We start from the raw sequence: 19784 nt of genomic DNA, 5'->3' as shown, positions 1-19784 counted from the left end.
TTAAACTGATTATTTCTCTGCTGAAAACTTGTTTTTCCATTCATCTCAGGTCTGTTTGCCCTGCGTCATGAGTTGTGGTTATAATAGCTGGTTTTAAAGTCTTTGATCATTCCATCTGAGTAATCTTGAGGTTGGCATGTCTTGTCTTTTTCTTTGAGAATCTTTGAGATGTTTCTAGTTCTTTGTATCTCCAGTAATTTTAGCTGGATATTTTGAGTATTATGAGATTCTGGGTCTTATTAAAAATATTTTAGAGAGTGTCGATTTTTGTTGTTTAATTGTGTTAGTAGGCAGCTCAGTTAAGCTCAATTTCAAGTCCCAGTCTACCTTTTGTAGCTGTGATTCCAGTGTCAGTTTGGGTTTCAAAGCCTTTGCAGTATTACTCAGATCTCTCTCACTACACATCAATCATAATCAAGTCTGGGAACTGACTGGAGGTCTGCACCATAGGTTAGTCCTCAAAGCCTATCCTGTCTTCCCACATGTGTGCCACTTGAGGGTGAACTTGGGATTTCATACACAAATTTAGGGTGCCCCTCTCCATTTTCTTCCATTCCACGATTTCTTCCATACTTTATGATTCTCAAGGGCATCTTTTTTGGGCAGGGTGGAGGGACAGGAGACAGATGGGGTACTCTGATTAGAAAGCCAGGATTGTGGCCTCCCTGACTGTCACACATTTCCTTCAACTGAGTCCATTTCTGATGCTAAGGGTCAAGGAAAAAGAGAAAAACTTTTTGAATCATAAAAGTAAGTTCTTGTGGTCCCAGAGAAGGGTTTTTCTCTTGGAATTGTAGGTGTTTGCTCAGCTGCCATCATCCTGAGTCCCTCTCCATGACTGGGGCTTGTCTTAGGTAACAGCCAGAGGAGCAAAAAGAAAAAATAAGAAAGAGGGCATTCCCCTCAAGATTCTCTATCCCACAGAGTCCTCCTTCCTGATCCTCTGGCCAGAAAATCCTAGAGCTTTTTCTGTCATCCTAGCTCACTGTACATTTCTGAGATCAAGCTATCTGTAATTCTAAGCCTGGAAATAAGAGAGGGGAAAAAAACCCCGGGAAACTCATCACCAATCTAGGTCATTCTTCAAGTTTTGATCCCCTTTCTCAATAGGTCTGCTCTTACTTTTCAGGAATCTCAGATAGTGGCTTTATGTGAAGGGTTTTTATTTGTAATCTGTGGAAAAGATAGAATTGAATATGCTTAGTCCATTTCAGCCAAAATTAGAACATAACAGTGGTGAATTTAACAGGCAGCCTAGATACAATTTTTATTTGGTTATTATATAATATAATTTATATTATTTATAATTACATATAAATTATATATCATTTGGATCCAATATTTTAAGTATAGTATACCTATTTTTAAAATTATTAATATAATCAGGATTTTATAGCTTGAAAGAGGCCTTAAAAGCAATACAGTCGAAATCTGTCATTTTCCAGAACATAGCATTAGATGTCACATGATTTGTCCATGGTTACACCATAAGTTAACATTTTCAGGACTTGAATTATAATTGGGTTTCTTTCCATTGTTCTTGGTGTACAGTACAGCTACAAATTAATTTGCATTCCCTAAGGCCATAGTGGCACAATCTTGAATTCAAAATTTATCAAAACTTACTCATACAGTAGCAAATACGTATTTGGATCATTGAATACAGGCTATCACTCCAAACAGTTCATATTCTGAATGGCAGTTCTGTTTTTATATGGAGATAAAGAAGTATATGATTATATGTGGGACTGTGGGTAGTTTTAAGTTAAATTTGATATTGCTGCATTGTTTTCCAATTCTGCAACTATTGTCTATAACTCCCAAAGTGATTTCATCCTATCCCATAGCTATAAATGTAATCCAAATACTGATAGTATCAAATTTAACTAAAGACATTGTCTTTCCTGAGCTCCTGTTTCTATATTCAGTTTCCTGCATCTCTACTGGAATACCTTACAGCATCTTTATAAGTAATATGTCCATTCCAGAACTCTTGGCTTTCATTTCCCACCCCTACATTTCCCTATCTCATTAATGTTTACCCAGTTGATCAGGCTCGAGGCCTAAAAGCTGATTGGTTTTTCTTCTCTCACCTTTAATAGCTAATCTGTCAGACTCTGTCTACTCTGATTCTGAAATCTTCCTAGAATTCATCCATTTCTTTTAATCCTCATTGTCACCATTCGTTTCTGATGTTCTTGCTAAACGCCCTTGACAGGACTTCACATGACAATCAGAATAGTCACTTAAATTTGCTTATGTTCCTCCTTTAACACTACTTAATACCGTCAGCTTAATACCTTACCAAAGCTTGCATCCCATAGATCAGGGGTCAACAACTTTGCTGTAAAAGGCAAGGTAGTAAAATATTTTAGGCTTTGTGGACCATATGGCCTATGTCACAGCTACCTGGCTGTACCATGGTAGTGCAGAAATAGACAGAGACAGTCTGTAAACAGATAAAACTATTGAGATTTGCTCACTGACTATATTTTGATAACCCTTGGCTATAAACTGCTGCTTGACGCCATTTTCTACTAGTCGCTCCCCCTCAGTTACTACATGCTTTCTTCTTGCTATTTTTAGGAAACACCACGTCCGTTTCCTTTTTACAGTCTGCAGTTAACCTTCCCTCTACCTAGAACACACTTGTTGGAGCTTTGAGTCATTTCTCAATATTCAGGTCTTCATTCAGATATTACCTCCTGTGCCTCTTCTGCCCAGCCTTAAAAAATCAGCTTATATTATCTTCTGTCTGGCCCTCCTCATACTGTTTGCTTCAAAACACTTGTTACTACGCAATTCTGTTATTTTTCTGTTTGTTTTTCTTCATCCACAAGAATATAAGCTCCATGAGAGCAAGGACCTTTGTCTGCCTTGCTTATTACTATGTTTCCACTCTTAATGAGTTTATTAACTCATGGTCAGAACTATTATAATACTTATTTGTTGAATGAATGATTTCATTTTTATATGTGTAAATTTTGTGACTTTGGGATTTAAAACAACCTGCTAGAATATAGATCTGGCACATTTAGAGGAAAATTGATTTAGAAAATGTTAATTTTTCATTTCTATGAAATACTGACTTTCTTTTCTTTTTTTGTTGGGGGTGTGAATATAGATCTGAAGAGGAATGACTATACACCTGATAAAATTCTGTTTCCTCAGGATGAGCCTTCAGATTTGACTCTTCAGCCTGGAAATTCCACCAAAGAATCAGAATCAACTAATTCTATTCGTCTGATGTTATAATATTAATCATTGGTTTTGCCTACACCTCACAAAAATGTTACCTTGTCATTTTTCCTTCAGGAGGAAATTGTTTGGTAATAGAGAAAAGTGTGTGCAAATGAACATGCTAATTCTGGCACAGTTAAAAGGTCAATATTCTTTTGACCTGATTAAAGTAGTCAGTCAGGAACTCCCTATAGGATACAGCTGGTAGCAGTTAAATTTTAAAGGTAAAGGAAAATTAGTATTTGTAACTTTTTTAAAGGGCTCTTTTTAGCAGATTTCATTTGACTTTGTTCTGATGAGGGTGATACCCTCTCTCATGTGGTGCAATACCATTAACCAAAGTTAAGTGTCTGTGCAGATTTTATTGGCAGCTGGTTTACTGCCATTCAGCTAGTGAAATGAAGAAATCATCCAGCCTTTTGGTTCAATGGCAGACGTCTTCCTCAGTGTGTTTTAGTGTGTTCACTGGTGATGTCACTAGTTGGCCATGGGAAAGGAGATGACTTGTTATTGGAGGTCCATAGGGATACAAGAACCCTGAGCTGAAAACCATTTTCTAAGAGGGACTTTATGAATCAGGATTAGGCTCCATATTTAAAGATGGAGGCAGTTTTTTTGTTAAATAGAGCCCAAATTGTGCAGAAGTATTAGTTTTTTTTTTTTTTTTTTTAAACATTGTTTTATCAAGCCCTTGTTAAGTAGAAGAAAGCCATGGTAGACTGGTATAACCTAAATATACCGGAGGAGAAACTTAACTCACTGTTCAAGAGAAGTTACCTTGTAAAAAAAAAAAAGTGCTTTTTCCCTGTCTCTATCTATAGTGACAACCTGGAAGCTACATACTTCTCCAAAGATTTTATTGACCAGTATATCAAATCAGAATGTAAACATAAATTCTTGCATATATTTAAAATTGTGTAAGAACATCTGAACATGAGTATTGTTTATGGTACTTATTTAAGAAATTGAGTTGGATTATCATTATGTGATGTCGGGAGATTGCAATGTAACTTTATGCCAATAAAATGTAATTTAACTGCCCCAGATATTGTTGAATACTCAACAACAAAAAAAGCTTTCATCTGACTAAAGTTTTATGCTTTGTTTTTTTTTCTTTTTGTTTGTTTCCTAGGTACTAATTTTAATTTTTATTTAGGAAGGAGCAGTGTAAATCTTAACTTGTATTCAGTAGTGTATCTCATAGATACAGACAAGGCAAGAAGAGATAAGCTGTTTAAATAGTGTTTTAATATTAAAGGGGGGGAGAAAGAAAAAGTGTATTAAAGATATTATACTATATACATTTTGTATATCATAAAATCTTTAAAAGAAATTAAATAAATTTATTCTTGTTTACAGATGTTTGAGATTAATCATTCTGAAAAATTATGTTTTCAGTGTTTTGTGGTTTTTTTGTTTGTTTTCAGAGTATCAGTTTTTTTAAATGAACTATTTTGTACACCTAAGCCTTTTCATATCCTGTCCTGTATATTGTTCAAAGTGGTCTTGGTTTCCGCCTGTTTCTCTCTTTTTTTCAAGATTTATTTTTAGAGAGAGCGTGCGTGTGTAAGCCAGGGGAGGGGCAGAGGGAGAGAATCTCAAGCAGACTCCCCGATGAGCATGGAGCCCGACATGGGGCTTGATCCCACGACCCCGAGATCATGAGCTGAAATCAAGAGTCGTATGCTTAACCAACTGAGCCACCCAGGCGCCCCTCCTCTTTTTTTTTTAATCTGTTTCTTGTTATGTCAGAATATGGGCATATGGTCATCACTATGTGTAATTTTATGTTGATTATTTTCACTAGATGATAACAGTGAACAGTTATGTAGTACTTAATATGTGCCAGGCGTTACTCTAAGTACTTCACACATGTTGACCCATTTAATCCTTAAAACAATCTTATGAAATAGCTATTATTATCATGTTTTGCCAATTAGAAAATAAAAGCATTAGGTAAAGTCACTTTCCTAAGATTCTTATAATTAGTACATAGCAGCACTAGGATTCAAACCCAGGAAGACTCGCTTTTTTGTACACTCCTGAGCCTCGTGTTATGTTGACTTTCAAGCATAATGATGATTCATTTCTGTACCAGTTCCTGGTTGCTTTTCTAAAATAAATCTACTCCATAACTTTTCTTTGCTAATTCTGGAGAGTAACAGTTTACCTGAAAACCACATTTTTCATTCCAAAGAAGTATGATCTTTCTTTAGATTACTGAATTTCATCATTATTACTCTGGTCCAAAAGTGTCACTTGCTTATTCTCTTTAACATTTTCTTTTCAGTCTCATCCTACTGAGAACGAAGCTCTATCTCTTTACCAAATTACCTCTTAAAACATCTGCAGATGTTCTCTGATAATGTTTTCATCCGTCTGGTACATATGAGCCATCATTATTTTAAAAGTAATGCATGTTGGTTGTAATGGAACATAAGGTACAGATTTAAAATGTAAAGAAAAATATAAAAATTACCCTCATTTCCCACGCTTAAGTTGAACTATGTTGTTTCATAGTTTCATCCTTTTTACCCCATTAGATTATACGCTTCGCAGAGGAAAGGACCCTTCAGAGTTTTCACTCCTGTAGCGCCCAACACCTTGCATAGTATGTGATTTGTGATAGGCACACCGTTAAAAAAATTTTTTTAATGGTTTTCTGCAATAAAACTTTGTCTTGAGGAAGATAGATCACAGTGTGTTTAAGTGGACAATCAAGGCAAGAGTACCCAATAAATAGCCACTTACCACTCAGATCAAGTAATTACTTGCAGAAAAGGATGAATCTACAGGCAGGGATTTTTGTGATCCTCCTTATTTACCAGATCTGCTCTCATTGTTTCCTAGCTAGGTTTCACACAAGGTATCTGTATTTGAGGAACCTGGACCCTCAGGTCTGTAACAACTGGCACTTAATTAAATTAAATGCTTAGCAATTATGTACTGGAGTGAAGACTCTCAACCAGTGTGTCTCTGAAAACTTGGTCTGTGTTACCAACTGAGAGCTGTCTTACTTATTTTTGTATTTTCCTTAGTGCCTTGCTGGCATGTGTAGCATCGAATACAGATGCTCAATAAATAATGTGTTGAAGAAGTATCACAGAATTTCCAATATTACACCATCTGTGAGCTTTTCCTTAGGTAAAATCCCAAGTTATGGTTTTGAACCTCTCTGGAATATGTTTTTCTTCTGCACTCTTTGGAAATTCCTCAAAGCAGAGTTTCCAGCTGGGGTCCATGATTCTGCCTTAGTGGTCATGGGCAGGAAGCAGGGAGGGAGAGGACATGGTTATTCTTCAGAAAAGCTGCATACTCCAGTCCACAATAAAGGGCACCAGTCAACAGTGCTTCCTTTTATGTGCTGCCCCACCCCACGTGTAGCCTCTCCTTTACTGTTTTTTTCTCGGGATTTCTATGCAGGCTGCATCAATGGAGCTTCTCTTTCATTTTAATTATAAATGCCTTAGTATATGTTTCTAAAATATAAGAACTGTGTTATATTCACACCTAAAAATTAAGTTTCTTAGTATCAGCGTCATTCTAAAAAAATTTTTTTATAATTTGGTTCAGTCAGGACCCAGTTGAGATTTATTATATATTAGAGTTGCTTGATTTGTCTTTAAAGTTTCAATATATAGGCTTCTCCTGCCATTCCCCTCCCCCCACCAACACCTAGTTTATTTTTTAAAGAACCCAATCATAGGTTCTAAAAAGTTTCCCACATTCAGGGTTTTGCTGATTATTTCCCTTAGGTGCCATTTTACATGTTTCTGTTTCTTGAGTATGCCATAAACTGTTAGGTTTAGAGGCTTGGTTAAATTCAAGATTGAATTTTTGTCAAGAATGTGTCATCGCTGGTGGTGTATACTTATATTAGGAAACACAGTGTTGGTTGTCTTTTTGATGGGCATTAACTAGATCTATTAATTAGGTCAGTGGTTCTTGAAATGGACCGCAAACCCTGAGGGTCCGCAGGTACTTTCAAAACTTACATAATTTGGGACGCCTGGATGGCTCAGTCAGTTAAGCGTCTGCCTTTGGCTCAGGTCATGATCCCAGGGTCCTGGGATTGAGCCCTGCATCAGGCTCCCTGCTCAGCGGGAAGCCTGCTTCTCCCTCTCCCGCTCCCCCTGCTTGTGTTCCCTCTCTCGCTGTGTCTCTCTCTGTCAAATAAGTAATATCTTTAAAAAAAATCTGGCAATAAGAATGTAGTACTGATAAGTCTTATGTCTAAGGGTCTTTCAATTCTGTAGCTACTGTGTATACACTGCAATGCAAAATGGAACTGGATAGACTCTCATTTTCTTGCTCTGCCCCTTAGCCATGAGTAACCAGCTAATTGAGCAAGACTCTCTAATACTGATCTCACATTGTTGTGAAGGTGCAGGGAGTTAAGTACTTAGCACGTAAAGGTACTCAAGTAATAGGTTTCTTCATGCTGTCTTTCCTCGGGAATTCCAGTGAAGAGAGGAGGACATGACGGAGAATAGAGAACATTCTGAGAGTGATTTTTCCCTCTACAAAGAACTTACCATCTTGTAGTTTCTTGTTAGTATAGTTGAAATATGAGCACATGCTTATGAGATATGTGGATGTGTATAATTTGCATCCAAGTGCTTAAGTCTGTTCCATTTTCACTTTTTGAAGGCACTTTTAGAATTCACTTTAAGAATGAAATTAGAAAAAAGGATGTAAGAAGTAGCTCTGAGGGACACCTGGGTGGCTCAGTCGGTTAAGAGTCTGCCTTTGGCTCGGGTCATGATCCAAGGGTCCTGGGATCGAGTCCTGCGTCGGGCTCCTTGCTGAGGCGGGGAGCCTGCTTCTCCCTCTGCCTGCCACTCCCTCTGCTTGTGCTCTCTCCCTCTCTGACAAATAAAATCTTAAAAAAGTAGCTGTGAGCACAAATGTAAAGCTAAAACATCAAGATAATTCAAATAAAGTAACCATACGAGTGCTCAATCATAACACATGTAAGAAAGTCAAAACAATAGAAAATATTTGGTAAGAGTTGAAAGCACAGACTAAATCCGAGTGATCAATAGATTGTAAGGTATGTGAAGGTAAAGATTTATATTTTATTCTATTAAACATGTAGCACAGTGACTGACATGAAGTAGATGCACAGTAAATATTTTCTGGATTAATGAATGAGATGCAACCGTTATTTAATGCAAGACCTAGAAAGGAGGAAATAAATAAAAGTTACCTACTTCATGCCACAGTTTAGTAACTCTGCAAATAAATAGCAAATAATAATAATGTTTACAAAAGAAACAATCAGATTGACAAAAGAATTCTCACCTGTCATACAGTATCCAGGAGGTAGGAAAGCAATACTATTAGGAGGACTTTGAACCCAGCCATGTGATGGCATTCCCAGAAAGTTCACCATTTTCTTGGAAAATGTCAATCAAAGATATACTCAAGCAAAAGGAAAGATAAGATCTAAATAGGAAGACATGAGATAAAAGGCAATCAAATAAATATTCATAAAATACACAAATTCAAATACGTGCTGGCAAATATTTATACGTGGTAGAAAATTTTAAAGTAAACTAGAATAAAATATTTTTAAATATTAAGATTCAGGGGTGCCTGGGTGGCTCAGTCGTTGGGCATCTGCCTTTGGCTCAGGTCATGATCCCAGGGTCCTGGGATTGAGTGCTGCATCAGGCTCCCTGCTCAGTGGGGAGCCTGCTTCTCCCTCTCCCTGACCCCTGCTGGTACTCTTGCTCGCTATCTTGCTCTCAAATAAATGTATAAAATTTTTTTTTAAAAAGTAATATTTCCAAAATTTTTGAAAATTTGTAAAAGCACACTGCTTTTATATGAAGAAACAATGATTTATAATAGTAACAGTTGCTATACTTGAGTACTCACTTTGTGCCAGATTGAACAAATAAGTACTTTTTCAGTAATTATCTCATTTAATCCTCACTATAATCTTATGAGGCTGGGTACTATGATTATCCCCATTTTGAAACTATAGAAGTGGCGCAGTTGGGACTTGAACATAGGTCTAACTCCAAAGCTTGTGCCCTTGACCACTCTTAACTACTAAGAGACATTTCTGAGTTAATTTTCTTAGAACCAAGTTTTCCAAGAAACACTAACACATCCGTTTTTAGCTGGAAAGAGAAAAGTAGCAAATAAAGAGTTTGGAATTGTTCCTTTCTAAAAGGACAAGGAGGGGCACCTGGGTGGCTCAGATGGTTAAGCGTCTGCCTTCGGCTCAGGTCACAATCCCAGGACCGTGGGATCGAGCCCCGCATCGGGCTCCTGGCTCTGCGGGAAGCCTGCTTCTCCCTCTTCCACTGCCCCCTGCTTGTGTTCCTGCTCTCGCTATCTCTGTATCTGTCAAATAAACAAAATCTTAAAAAAAAAAAAAGTGTCAAGTTCTTGGAAGTCAAGGAAATGCATAAGAACTGTTTCAGGATGAAGGACCCTAAAGAGAGATGACAAGTGAATGTAACGTGATTCCACCTCAGCCATACCTGGACTCTGACCTATAGCAACTATGAGATAATCAACGTGTGTTGTTTTAAACAGTGCACTAAATTTGTGATAATTTTTTGCACAGCACAGAACACTACTACAAAGGTTGTTTTACTCATGAACATAGATACAAAATTCTTGAACAAAAGATTAACAAATAGAAAGCAGCAATTCATGAAAATGATACTACATCACTAACAAGATGTTTATCTGAGGAATAGAAGACTGGTTTAATATGTGACCATCATCAATTATTAACCGCAACAACAGACTAAAGAAGAAAAATCTCATGATTACCTCAAAAGATACAGAAAAACCTGATCACACTCAATGTCTGTTCATGATTACAACTCTCAAAAAAACTATGCCTTTCGGGGCGCCTGGGTGGCTCCGTTGGTTAAGCGTCCAGCTCTCGATTTCTGCTCAGGTCGTGATCTCAGGGTCTTGAGATCAAGCCCCACATCAGGCCTTGTGCTGGGTGTGGAGCCTGCTTAAGATTCTCTCTCTCGGGGCGCCTGGGTGGCTCAGTCGTTAGGCGTCTGCCTTCAGCTCAGGTCATGATCCCAGGGTCCTGGGATCGAGCCCCGCATCGGGCTCCCTGCTCGGCGGGAAGCCTGCTTCTCCCTCTCCCTCTGCCTGCCGCTCTGCCTACTTGTGCTCTCTGTCAAATAAATAAATAAAATCTTTAAAAAAAAAAAAAAAAAAAAAGATTCTCTCTCTCTCTCTCTGCCCCTCCCCACTCTCTCTCTCTCTCTTTCTTTCTCTCTCGGCCCCTCCCCCTCTCACGTTCTCTCTGCCCCTCCCCCTCTAAAGAACAACAACAACTACAGCAACAACAACAACACTATGCCCTTAGCAAACATCATACTTACTGATGAATTATTCAAAGCTTTCCTTGTTAGTTCAGGAGTGAGCTAAGGATGACTACTATCCCCACTTCTGTTCAACATTTTACTGGAGGTGCTAGCTAGTTCAAAGGGTAAGAAATAAAAAGCGTAAGGATTGGTAAGGAAAAAATAAAACTGATTTTTTTCTGCAGATGACTTCAATGTTTGTAGAAAATCCAAAGAACCTATATAAAAATTAGACTTTGAGTTTAGAAAGGTCCCTGGATATAATATCAACATATGAGTATGAGTTGTGTTTTTACCTATAAGCGTTATCAATCATAGAATGAAATTTTAACAAAACTCCACCGATGAGAAACTGAAGTATTTGGGAGAAGTTCACTGGCCGAAGGAGGAGCAGGGTGACAGGATTCACGTCCTGCAGAATCACCACTGAGGTGACTTCATGAAACCCCTTTGTTAATAGACCACAAATACAAAATAGCTGTAAGACTCAGCACCTCTGGTTGCCAGGATCCCTTACACAGGCATCAAAGAATGATCGTTCTTAATGTGTCCGTGTCGCCTGAGCATAAATGCACTTGGAGATAAGTGGGGTGCCTACTATAGATGGACTCTTCAGAACCTTGCCTTTATGGCTTACCAGTACTATATCCTGGAGATAAATCCATATAAAAATTACATTTACTACGTTCTTGTTTCTTTGAACTTTTTAGTGTGAGATCATTCCACACTTAGAGAAGAGTCGCAGGAACCGTACAAAGAGCTCGTCGGCCCTCACCCAGGCTCACCCATTGCTGACATCCAACTGCATTTGCTGCGTCTGTACTTCATCACGTTGCCGCCTTCCCTCCTTTCCTCATGTGTGTTTGTGTCTCTGTGTGTTTCCATGAACCATTTCAGAGCAGTTTCCATAGATCAGGCCCCTTTACAAAGCCCTAAATCCGTCAGCGTATATTTCCTAAGAAAAAGGACATTCTCTTTCATAAACAGGATACCATCTTATAAAAATCAGAAGATTCAACATCGAGGCAAAACTATTCATATATAATCCTATTCAGATTTTATCAATTGTCCCAATAATGTCCTTTTATAGCAATGTTTTTATCCTGATCCAGGGTCCTACCCAGGATTGGGTATTATATGTAATTGTCTTGCTTCTCTAGTTTTTTTGGTTTTGTTTTTTGTTTTTTGAGAGGGAGTGAGCAGGAAGGAAGGGGCAGAGAGAGAGAGGGAGAGAGAGAACGTCAAGCAGGCTCCATGCTCGCAGCACGGAGCCCAATGCAGGGCTCAATCTCACGATCCTGAGATCATGACCCGAACCAGATGCTCAGCCGACCGAGCCACTCAGGCGTCCCTCCAGTTTATTTTTTAATCTGCAATGGTTATCAGCCTTCTTTATCTTTCCTGACATTTATATTTTTGAAGGGTTTTTTCTTTTACAACCTCATTCATTTTACTTGATGCAGAGCTGAGAAAGGATAAATTGGATTGGCCCTAAAGGCTCTTTCTTCACCTACTCCCTACAGATTCTGAGTTCACTCCAAGAAAGAAACGAGCGGGTAGCAGCTTTGAGCTGCAGAGGCTCCCCTTTCTAACAAGACCACTTCCTGACCAGGTTGCTTTCGAGGCTCCACGGTTGTACCTACTCTCTGACCCCTTTTGATCTAAATAGTGCGGGGCGGTGGGGAGGGGCCCTCTTCACCAACGTGCCTTCTTAAGGACAGTTCTCTGTGAAAAAAATGAGAGCTCAGGAGCTCATGTGTTCTTTGCTACTTCTCAGCTTATAAATCCTTCTATGATGAACACTTTATTTATATTTGCTCTGGTGACCCTAGTGGGATGCGTATGTGTGTGTGTGTCTACACCCCCTTTGGACTATAGTGGGTGGCTGTGAAGAGAAAGACTCCAGTCTATCCCAATGCTATGCGCTTTAGAAGCAGCAAAATCCAACTGCTTCCCTTCCCAGGGTGAGAAATACTCCCTTGGGATCCTAGGAGTGGTGTGATCCCCGGGAGTGGGGATGGGTGCCCAAAGAGGGCAGGGTTGCCAGAGTGGACTATGTGAAGGTAAATCTTCTATGTATGTGCGTAATGTATATATTCAAGAGAAACTGAGTGATGGAGGAAGAGAGGTTGTATGTTCAGTTCATTCTCTGAAATGTAATACTTTTTTTTTGAGGGGCGTGAGCTGCAGAGGGAGAGGGAGAGAGAAAATCTTAAGCAGGCCTCATGCTCAGCTCAGAATCTGATGTAGGGCTGGATCCCAGGACCCTGAGATCACGATCTGAGCCGAAACCAAGAGTCAGGTGCTCAACTGACTGAGCCACCCAGGCGCCCCTGAAATCTAATACTTTTAAAGTTTTTAAGCAGCCGAGTAATGGTCTCTTGTGGCAACATGCTAGAATCTTGAGGGTGAATGGAAATGATTATGATGCATGGGAAATCCAAGTGAGAATGTACCTGAAGTACAGAGAGAGATCAGTCTGCAGCTACTGAAAGGGGAGAGAAACATATACACTGTTGATTACAAACAAAAGAGCCTAAGTAACAGGCTTGGAGAAATGAAGTTAAAAGGATGCGATGTAGCTCCTGAGTAGAAGTGAAAGTCCAACGTGGTCTCACTAAAATGGCTTCGCAGCGGCCCCTCCCTGCAGATGACTTCGGCATCTACTATGTCCTGTGAGCCACTCTCTACTACAGCTTTCTCGAGAATTCCGGGAGGGGGCCAGGGGGGTGGCAAAGGAGTCGGGGGTACATGCCGCCTTTGGAAGGGTTCCCTCAGGTTTGACCCTGTGGAGGTCCCCCACAAGGAAGGGAAGTTACATATTTGATATCTAGGCAATAGACGCCCCTAACGAGGGACCGTGTGGGGCCTCTGATGACATCAGAAAACAAACATGAAAATGACCATCTGGTAATAGTGAACACTTTTCAAACTGGCAAAATTGCAAATGGAGGTACTGAGGTGAGGTAATGGTCTCATGGAGACCCAGTTTTAGATCCTGCACAAGGGAAGAAAAGTCATAAAGGACCAAGATGCTGGGCTGCCTTGAGCCATAGCCAAATGACAAAAGGAAGCTGTGTGTGGTCAGAGGAGGCCTCCCTGGGCGCCTGCAGCATTCTCCTCCACTCCGGGCTGGCCTGTGCACAGGACTCTCGAACTCCATAGCTTCCTGTTTAGGACATCCTACATCAGTCACTTAGTCAAAAATATGTTTAAGTTCCCATTTATTAACTATGTAATCTGTGCCACAGTCCTTGCATCACTTAATCTAATCCTCCCACCATCCTATAAGGGAGCATTTTTCCTGTTTTTATAGATGAGCGTTCCAGGTCATGTAACTAGGAAGCGGCAGGGTCAGGATTTAAATGAAGATCTATTCTTTACAAAGTCTATGCTCTTGCTCTCTCTCTGTACATGTGTGTGTTTCTAAGAACACATGTATGTATGTAATATATGACATCAGAAAATGTGTATCACAGGTGTATGTAATATACATACATAGTTGTGCTCTTAATAGATGTATATATGCTCTTAGCATGTGCATATGCCCTTAATATGTACACACACACTGTTAATATATGATATACAAATCCAAATAACTCAATAGGTAGGTAGGTACGATATTCCTTCTCTCCACATACCACTGCACATAATATATATATCGTAGGCAAATGACTAAACCATTTAAATGTGATCTCTCCCCTGTAAAACAGGATTTAAAAACAATTATACCTACCCCATAAAACTGTTGAAAGAATTAAATGGGAAAATGCATATTAACTACTTAAGTTTGGGCCAAGCTCCTTAAATGATAGCTATTGTTATTATTAACTACTATCTATTGCAATTACTGTTACTACTAAAAATAATTAAATTATTTGTCCAAAAAAGAAATACTTTGGTATTTATTTATTTAAGGATTTATTTATTTATTTTAGAGAGAGACAGAGAGTGTGTGGTCAGAAGGAGAGGGAGAAGTAGACTCCCTGCTGAGTGCAGAGCCCCACATGGGGCTCAATCTCACGACCCCAAGACCGTGACCTGAGCTGAAATCAAGAGTCAGATGCTTAAGTAACTGAGCCACCCAGAGGCCCCAATACTTTAGTACTTAGAGGGAAATTTGCATTTTTAGCCAAGCAATTCTAGGTCTCTGAAAGGCCAATATTTTCTGTCCTCTTGCCCTGGTTTCAGGAAGAAATATTTACCTCTGCTTCTTCGGCTGCAGGCCCTGTTCAGAGTTCCAGAATAAGTGATGTGATTTTAAACCTCGAGTTCGAATACTTCTGTCTCTGGTCGGAAATGTATTCGACAGAAGTCTCACTGCGAACTCTCTGTGGCATGAGCTTGAGGGTGCCTTATTGTCATGGGCACATAATCTGCTCGCTCAAAATGCTTTCCTTTCTTCCCACATGGCACCAACACAGTGCAGAGTGCACAGATCACTATGATACCTGTCCCGTGAACGAGGCCGATGAGAACCAGCCCCATTTCCAGGGAGTGACGGGCCTGCGGAACTTGGGCAACACGTGCTACATGAACGCCATCTTACAGTGTCTCGGCAGCATCTCGCCGCTGGTGGAATACTTTCTCTCCGGAAAGTACATTACTGCTCTTCAAAAGTAAGACCATTTGTGTTCCCTGCCGCCCAGCCCCCACTCCCTGCTCCCCCAGGGCCAGGTGAAGGAAGGAGCCCAGTGAAGTCCCTCCTCGGGGCTAAACAAGAGCCCCAGAGCACCCCCACCAGAGACAATTGCTAGGGTGAATAACAACGTGGGAAGGTCGCCTAAGAAAGGGAGATTTGTTTTTGGTCTGATGCCACATGCTTGAGTTTTTAGGTGCCTCCCTGTCATTAAATCAGCCAGAAACATTCTCTGTCCCTCTTCCAAGAGATTGCAGGGAGGTCGCGACAGCTTTTGCCTATGTGATGACAGACATGTGGCTTGGAGACTCAGAATGTGTCTCACCAGAAATATTTCGGTCAGCTCTTGGCAACCTCTACCCAGCATTTACGAAAAAGACACAGCAAGATGCTCAGGAATTCTTGATTTATGTCCTGAATGAACTTCATGAAGCTCTGAAAAAGGTAAGTAGAATTAATAGCCTTTGAAATAAGATAGACCCTTCAGCTCTATCAGCAACTTTCGTCTTTCATTCTTTGGTCTGATCTGTCAATATGCCCCCTCTCTACCAAGCACAGGTGCGGGGGTACCGTGGGGCACACTCAAGTTAGTATTTGAATTGGTCTGTAGTTACCAAATAATCATCAGAATCACCTGGGAAGAGTTTCACGACACACATCCTAAGCCCCTCACTCCAGTGTTACTGAATTAGAGTGTCTTGGGCTGTCCTTTGGGAAAGCTCACATGGTGTTGCCAGTGATCAGCAGGTGTGGGAACCACTAATCTGTTCCCTTTGCAAATAACATCTGCACAGACTAGTTTTCTTAAAGTGAAAATCTCATTTTTTTAAATAAAAATATGTACCTCATGAGATAAAACATATAGAGCTTTACAACTTAAAATACATGTTCTTGGTAACTACAAACCCAAGAAAATATGAAGCTGGGTATTAAAGGACAGACCTAAATACTGCAAAGTTTCATCTTCATGCCGAACATTCCAAACCAGAGTTCTTCACCAGATCAGGACATACAACATTTAATGAAACATGAGATCACCAGTTACGAAGGGTTTTACTTTTCTTTGTAAGACTCATTGCCTTCAGCTTTGATCTGAGTCACATACTCTCCAAAGGTAGGTCCTTGGTTTTATGCAGTGTCCTTGTGCTGATGTTAGCTTACCTCATACTTCCCATCCAGGAAATGCTTTGGCAAAAGATCACAAACGATAGCCATTAATCATTCTCGTCTGTAATCCTCAGTTCCATTTTTCATTTTTACTGCTACTAAGTTTTTTGTTTTTTTTTTTTTTAGCCAAAGGGTAGGGTGGTGGTCAGTAAAATCAGTTAGGTCCTCATCTGCAGCCAATCTGAAATAAATAGCATTCTCATTCCCAAGACCAAAGTTGGAATTAGGGGCATCAGAGGACTATCAGGTGGAAGACCTTGGTGGCAGAGCCTGATGAAAGCAGCAAGACGAAGGGGAGCAGAGTGCACAGCTCCAAAGCGGAGCTGGCTGGGGGCTAATGTGTCTTCCAAATGTCCAGTCTAGTGAGGCCATTCAAGCACCGAGAAGTCAGCCTGCGCCCCCAGAAATGGTACCCCTCAACATGAGCTAGATTCCAATCACTCTGCAAGGCTAACTTGGGCTGCCTTAAGAATTTAAGATTTGCTCTTTTAAAAAAAGTGTTTTCTAACAATAAAAGCAGAAGAGGCTAAATCTGAAGGGACTGGAGGGAGGACAGATTTCTTCATTTTACTCCTCCATCAGTTTGCATGACTGAAAGCTAGTTCAAACGCTTACCCACCCTCTTCCCAGGAGGAACTGCCTCTAGGACCCCACATCACGTTATCACAGGCTGCTGGCTTCTGGGGCACAGACATGTGTTGTCACAGGGTTAGCATGTCATCTTTCCTCAGCTTCACTTAAGGAGGAAAATAACTGAATGATCAGAAATCAAACTTAATATATACCTTTTTTAAAAAGATTTATTTATTTAGAGAGAACATGAGGGGGGAGGGGCAGAGGGAGAGAATCTCAAGCAGACTCCCTACTGAGCACAGAGCCCCATGCAGAGCCTACCATGGAACCTCGCTGGGGCTCCACGCCAGGCTGGATCTCACGACGGTGAGATCATGACCTGAGCTGAAAGCAAGAGTCGGACGCTGACCCGACTGAGCCACCCAAGCGCCCCACCTAATACGTACTCTTAAGAAGACCTTATTCTATGCATTGTTGAATCCAAAACTAACTGGTTTCTGGTAGCAATGTATCATTTTAATAGAAAAAAAATCAAGTCATCCTATTAAAAGCTTTTTTTGATAACCAAGAGTTGACTCGGGGCTAATTTGTTCCTTTGATTCAGTACCATCGAAGAAGATCATACGAGAAAGGGTCTATTCCAAGATGCTGCAGGAAGGTGATGGCCAATGAGTCCTCCATCATCACGCAACTGTTTGAAGGGCAGCTCAACTACAGCATCATGTGTTTGAAGTGTGAGAGCTGCACCTACAAGAACGAAGTCTTCACCGTCCTCTCTCTCCCCATTCCATCTGAATACGAGTGCTCTCTTCAGGTAGCGATCCTTGCTCCTGGATACCACTTCTCAGGTTTCCTACATTGCCTATCATGAGGGTGCTGCTTTGTCACTGGAAGCCCATGATGACAACATTTTATAGAAAAGCGACATACAGCCAAAAGTGACTGTGAATTCGGTTGTATTTCTAAATGTACTCATTAAAAGAGCCTCAGTGTAAAACTGAAATGACCTGTGGGCTTTATTCATTCTACCGAGATGGCTTGGTGTGTATTGGGAATTTACCTCTTGAATTTTCTTCACCATCTGTAAATTGGGGTGGCGGTAGAAGACAGGGGACAGCTAGAAGGCAGGGAGCAATAAGTTCCCTTGCAGAATACCCATTTATATTTTCTACCTAAATTATGAAAGCACAGCTGCAAAAAGTTTTCACATGCCAGAATTGGAGAACGGAATCCTACTACTTATTTAGAAGTGGGCTTTGTTCTCAGATTAAATTGCTAAAGATGACGGGAAACAAATTCCCAAGACTCTGAGGTGCCGGCATGTGTACTGAACACAGATCTGTGCTCACCTTCCTCTTCAGGCTGGCGGTTTGCTGAGCGGGGGGCCTGGCCACACTCACGGAGGCTTCTGTGCACAGAATCAAATTCTGTCTGTCCTGCTGTCTTTATTATGGGTCACCCCCAGACACCGCACATGGTCATTTTTCAGTCTCTGGATCGCTTCTGTGATGAGAGGAGTAACATAAAACAGTTGCCTGACTTGGTTAGTGGAAACGGCACAGTCAGTATTATTCTGAAATAAACCACAAAGGTTAAAATGCTGATCCAGAGACTGGAAGTGAGATGGGCACTCAGATCCATTTCAGTAACTGAGTGAAAAAGAAGCCCCTCCTTCGTCAGGTAGATTTTACACCTGTCCAGGCAACAGCTTGTGACGCTGGGACCTCCTGCATATGTTGACTTTGAGGAAAGCACTGAGGATCACATTTCCACGGCTGTTGCAAAGTTCTACTGTAAACAGAGCCCAGGCTGCACTTGATCCAATGTAGTCACCAAATGCGGTTTTCCTCCATAGGACTGTCTCCAGTGGTTTTTTCAACAAGACACACTGACCTGGAATAACCAAATTCACTGTTCCTTCTGTGAAACCAAGCAAGAAACAGCTGTAAGGGCCAGTATTTCCAAAGCACCAAAAATAATTATCTTTCACTTAAAAAGGTATGGATTTTGATGTTTTGTGAGATTTTTTTTTTGAATTGCTTTATCAAGATATAATTCACATACCATGCAATTGACCCATTTAAGTTGTACAATTCAGGGGCGTCTGGGTGGTTCAGTCGGTTAAGTGTCTGTTGGTTTGGCTCAGGTCGGGATCTCAGGATTTTGGGATCGAGACCCGTTGTCGGGGCCAAGCTCTGGAGTCTGCTTGAGATGCTCTCTCCCTCTGCCCCTCCTGCTCGTGCATATTCTCTCTCTCTAAAATAAATAAATAAAAATAAATAAATAAAATGTATAATTCAATGGTATTCAGTATATTACATTAATTTTTAATCTGTGATAAAATGTATGTAACATAAAATCTGCCATTTTAACTTTTTTTTATTGAACTCTAAGAGTGTTATATTACTTTCAGTGTACAATATAGTGATTCAGCAATTCTATACATTACTCAGTGTTCATCACGATAAGTGTACTCCTAATCCCCGTCACCCGTTTCACCCATCCCCACCCCCCACCCCCGGTAACCATTAGTTTTGTATTTGAGTCTGTTTTTTTTTGTTTTTATTCCTTTGGTCATTTGTTTTGTTTCTTAAATTCCACATAGGGGAGAAATTATATGGTATTTGTCTTTCTCTGACTGATTTCACTTGGCATTATACCCTTTAGATCCATCGTGTTGTTGCAAATGGCAAAATTTTGTTCTTTTTTATGGTTGAGTAGTATTCCACTGTATATATATACACGTCTTTATCCATTCATCTACTGATAGACACTAAGGTTGCTTCCATATCTTGGCTATTGTAAATAATGCT

General features: G+C 40.2%; 2 protein-coding genes across 4 annotated transcripts in view; both read left to right on the top strand.

Annotated features, from left to right (window-relative positions):
• Window positions 1-4580, top strand: part of TRPM7 (transient receptor potential cation channel subfamily M member 7) — a 117508-nt gene extending 112928 nt beyond the window's left edge. For 2 of the 3 annotated variants that reach the window (XM_032418120.1, XM_032418122.1), the window contains one exon: window positions 3125-3908. In XM_032418120.1, the coding sequence (XP_032274011.1) occupies window positions 3125-3255 (131 nt within the window). In that variant the 3' untranslated portion in view covers window positions 3256-3908. Of the gene's footprint in view, window positions 1-3124 lie in introns of all 3 variants that reach the window. The other variant, XM_032418119.1, reaches the window with a different exon arrangement.
• An 8634-nt stretch (window positions 4581-13214) lies between these two features.
• Window positions 13215-19784, top strand: part of USP50 (ubiquitin specific peptidase 50) — a 34931-nt gene continuing 28361 nt past the window's right edge. Inside the window, exons 1-5 of the mRNA XM_032417171.1 lie at window positions 13215-13267; window positions 15017-15211; window positions 15480-15675; window positions 17576-17785; window positions 18827-18969. Of these exons, the coding sequence (XP_032273062.1) occupies window positions 13215-13267; window positions 15017-15211; window positions 15480-15675; window positions 17576-17785; window positions 18827-18969 (797 nt within the window). The remainder of the gene's footprint in view (window positions 13268-15016; window positions 15212-15479; window positions 15676-17575; window positions 17786-18826; window positions 18970-19784) is intronic.

The sequence above is a fragment of the Phoca vitulina genome, unplaced genomic scaffold (genome assembly GCF_004348235.1).
Source record: "Phoca vitulina isolate PV1807 unplaced genomic scaffold, GSC_HSeal_1.0 scaffold20, whole genome shotgun sequence".
Lineage (NCBI taxonomy): Eukaryota > Metazoa > Chordata > Mammalia > Carnivora > Phocidae > Phoca > Phoca vitulina.
Note: the sequence above shows the minus strand (reverse complement) of the source record. Positions and strands in the feature narration are given on the sequence as shown.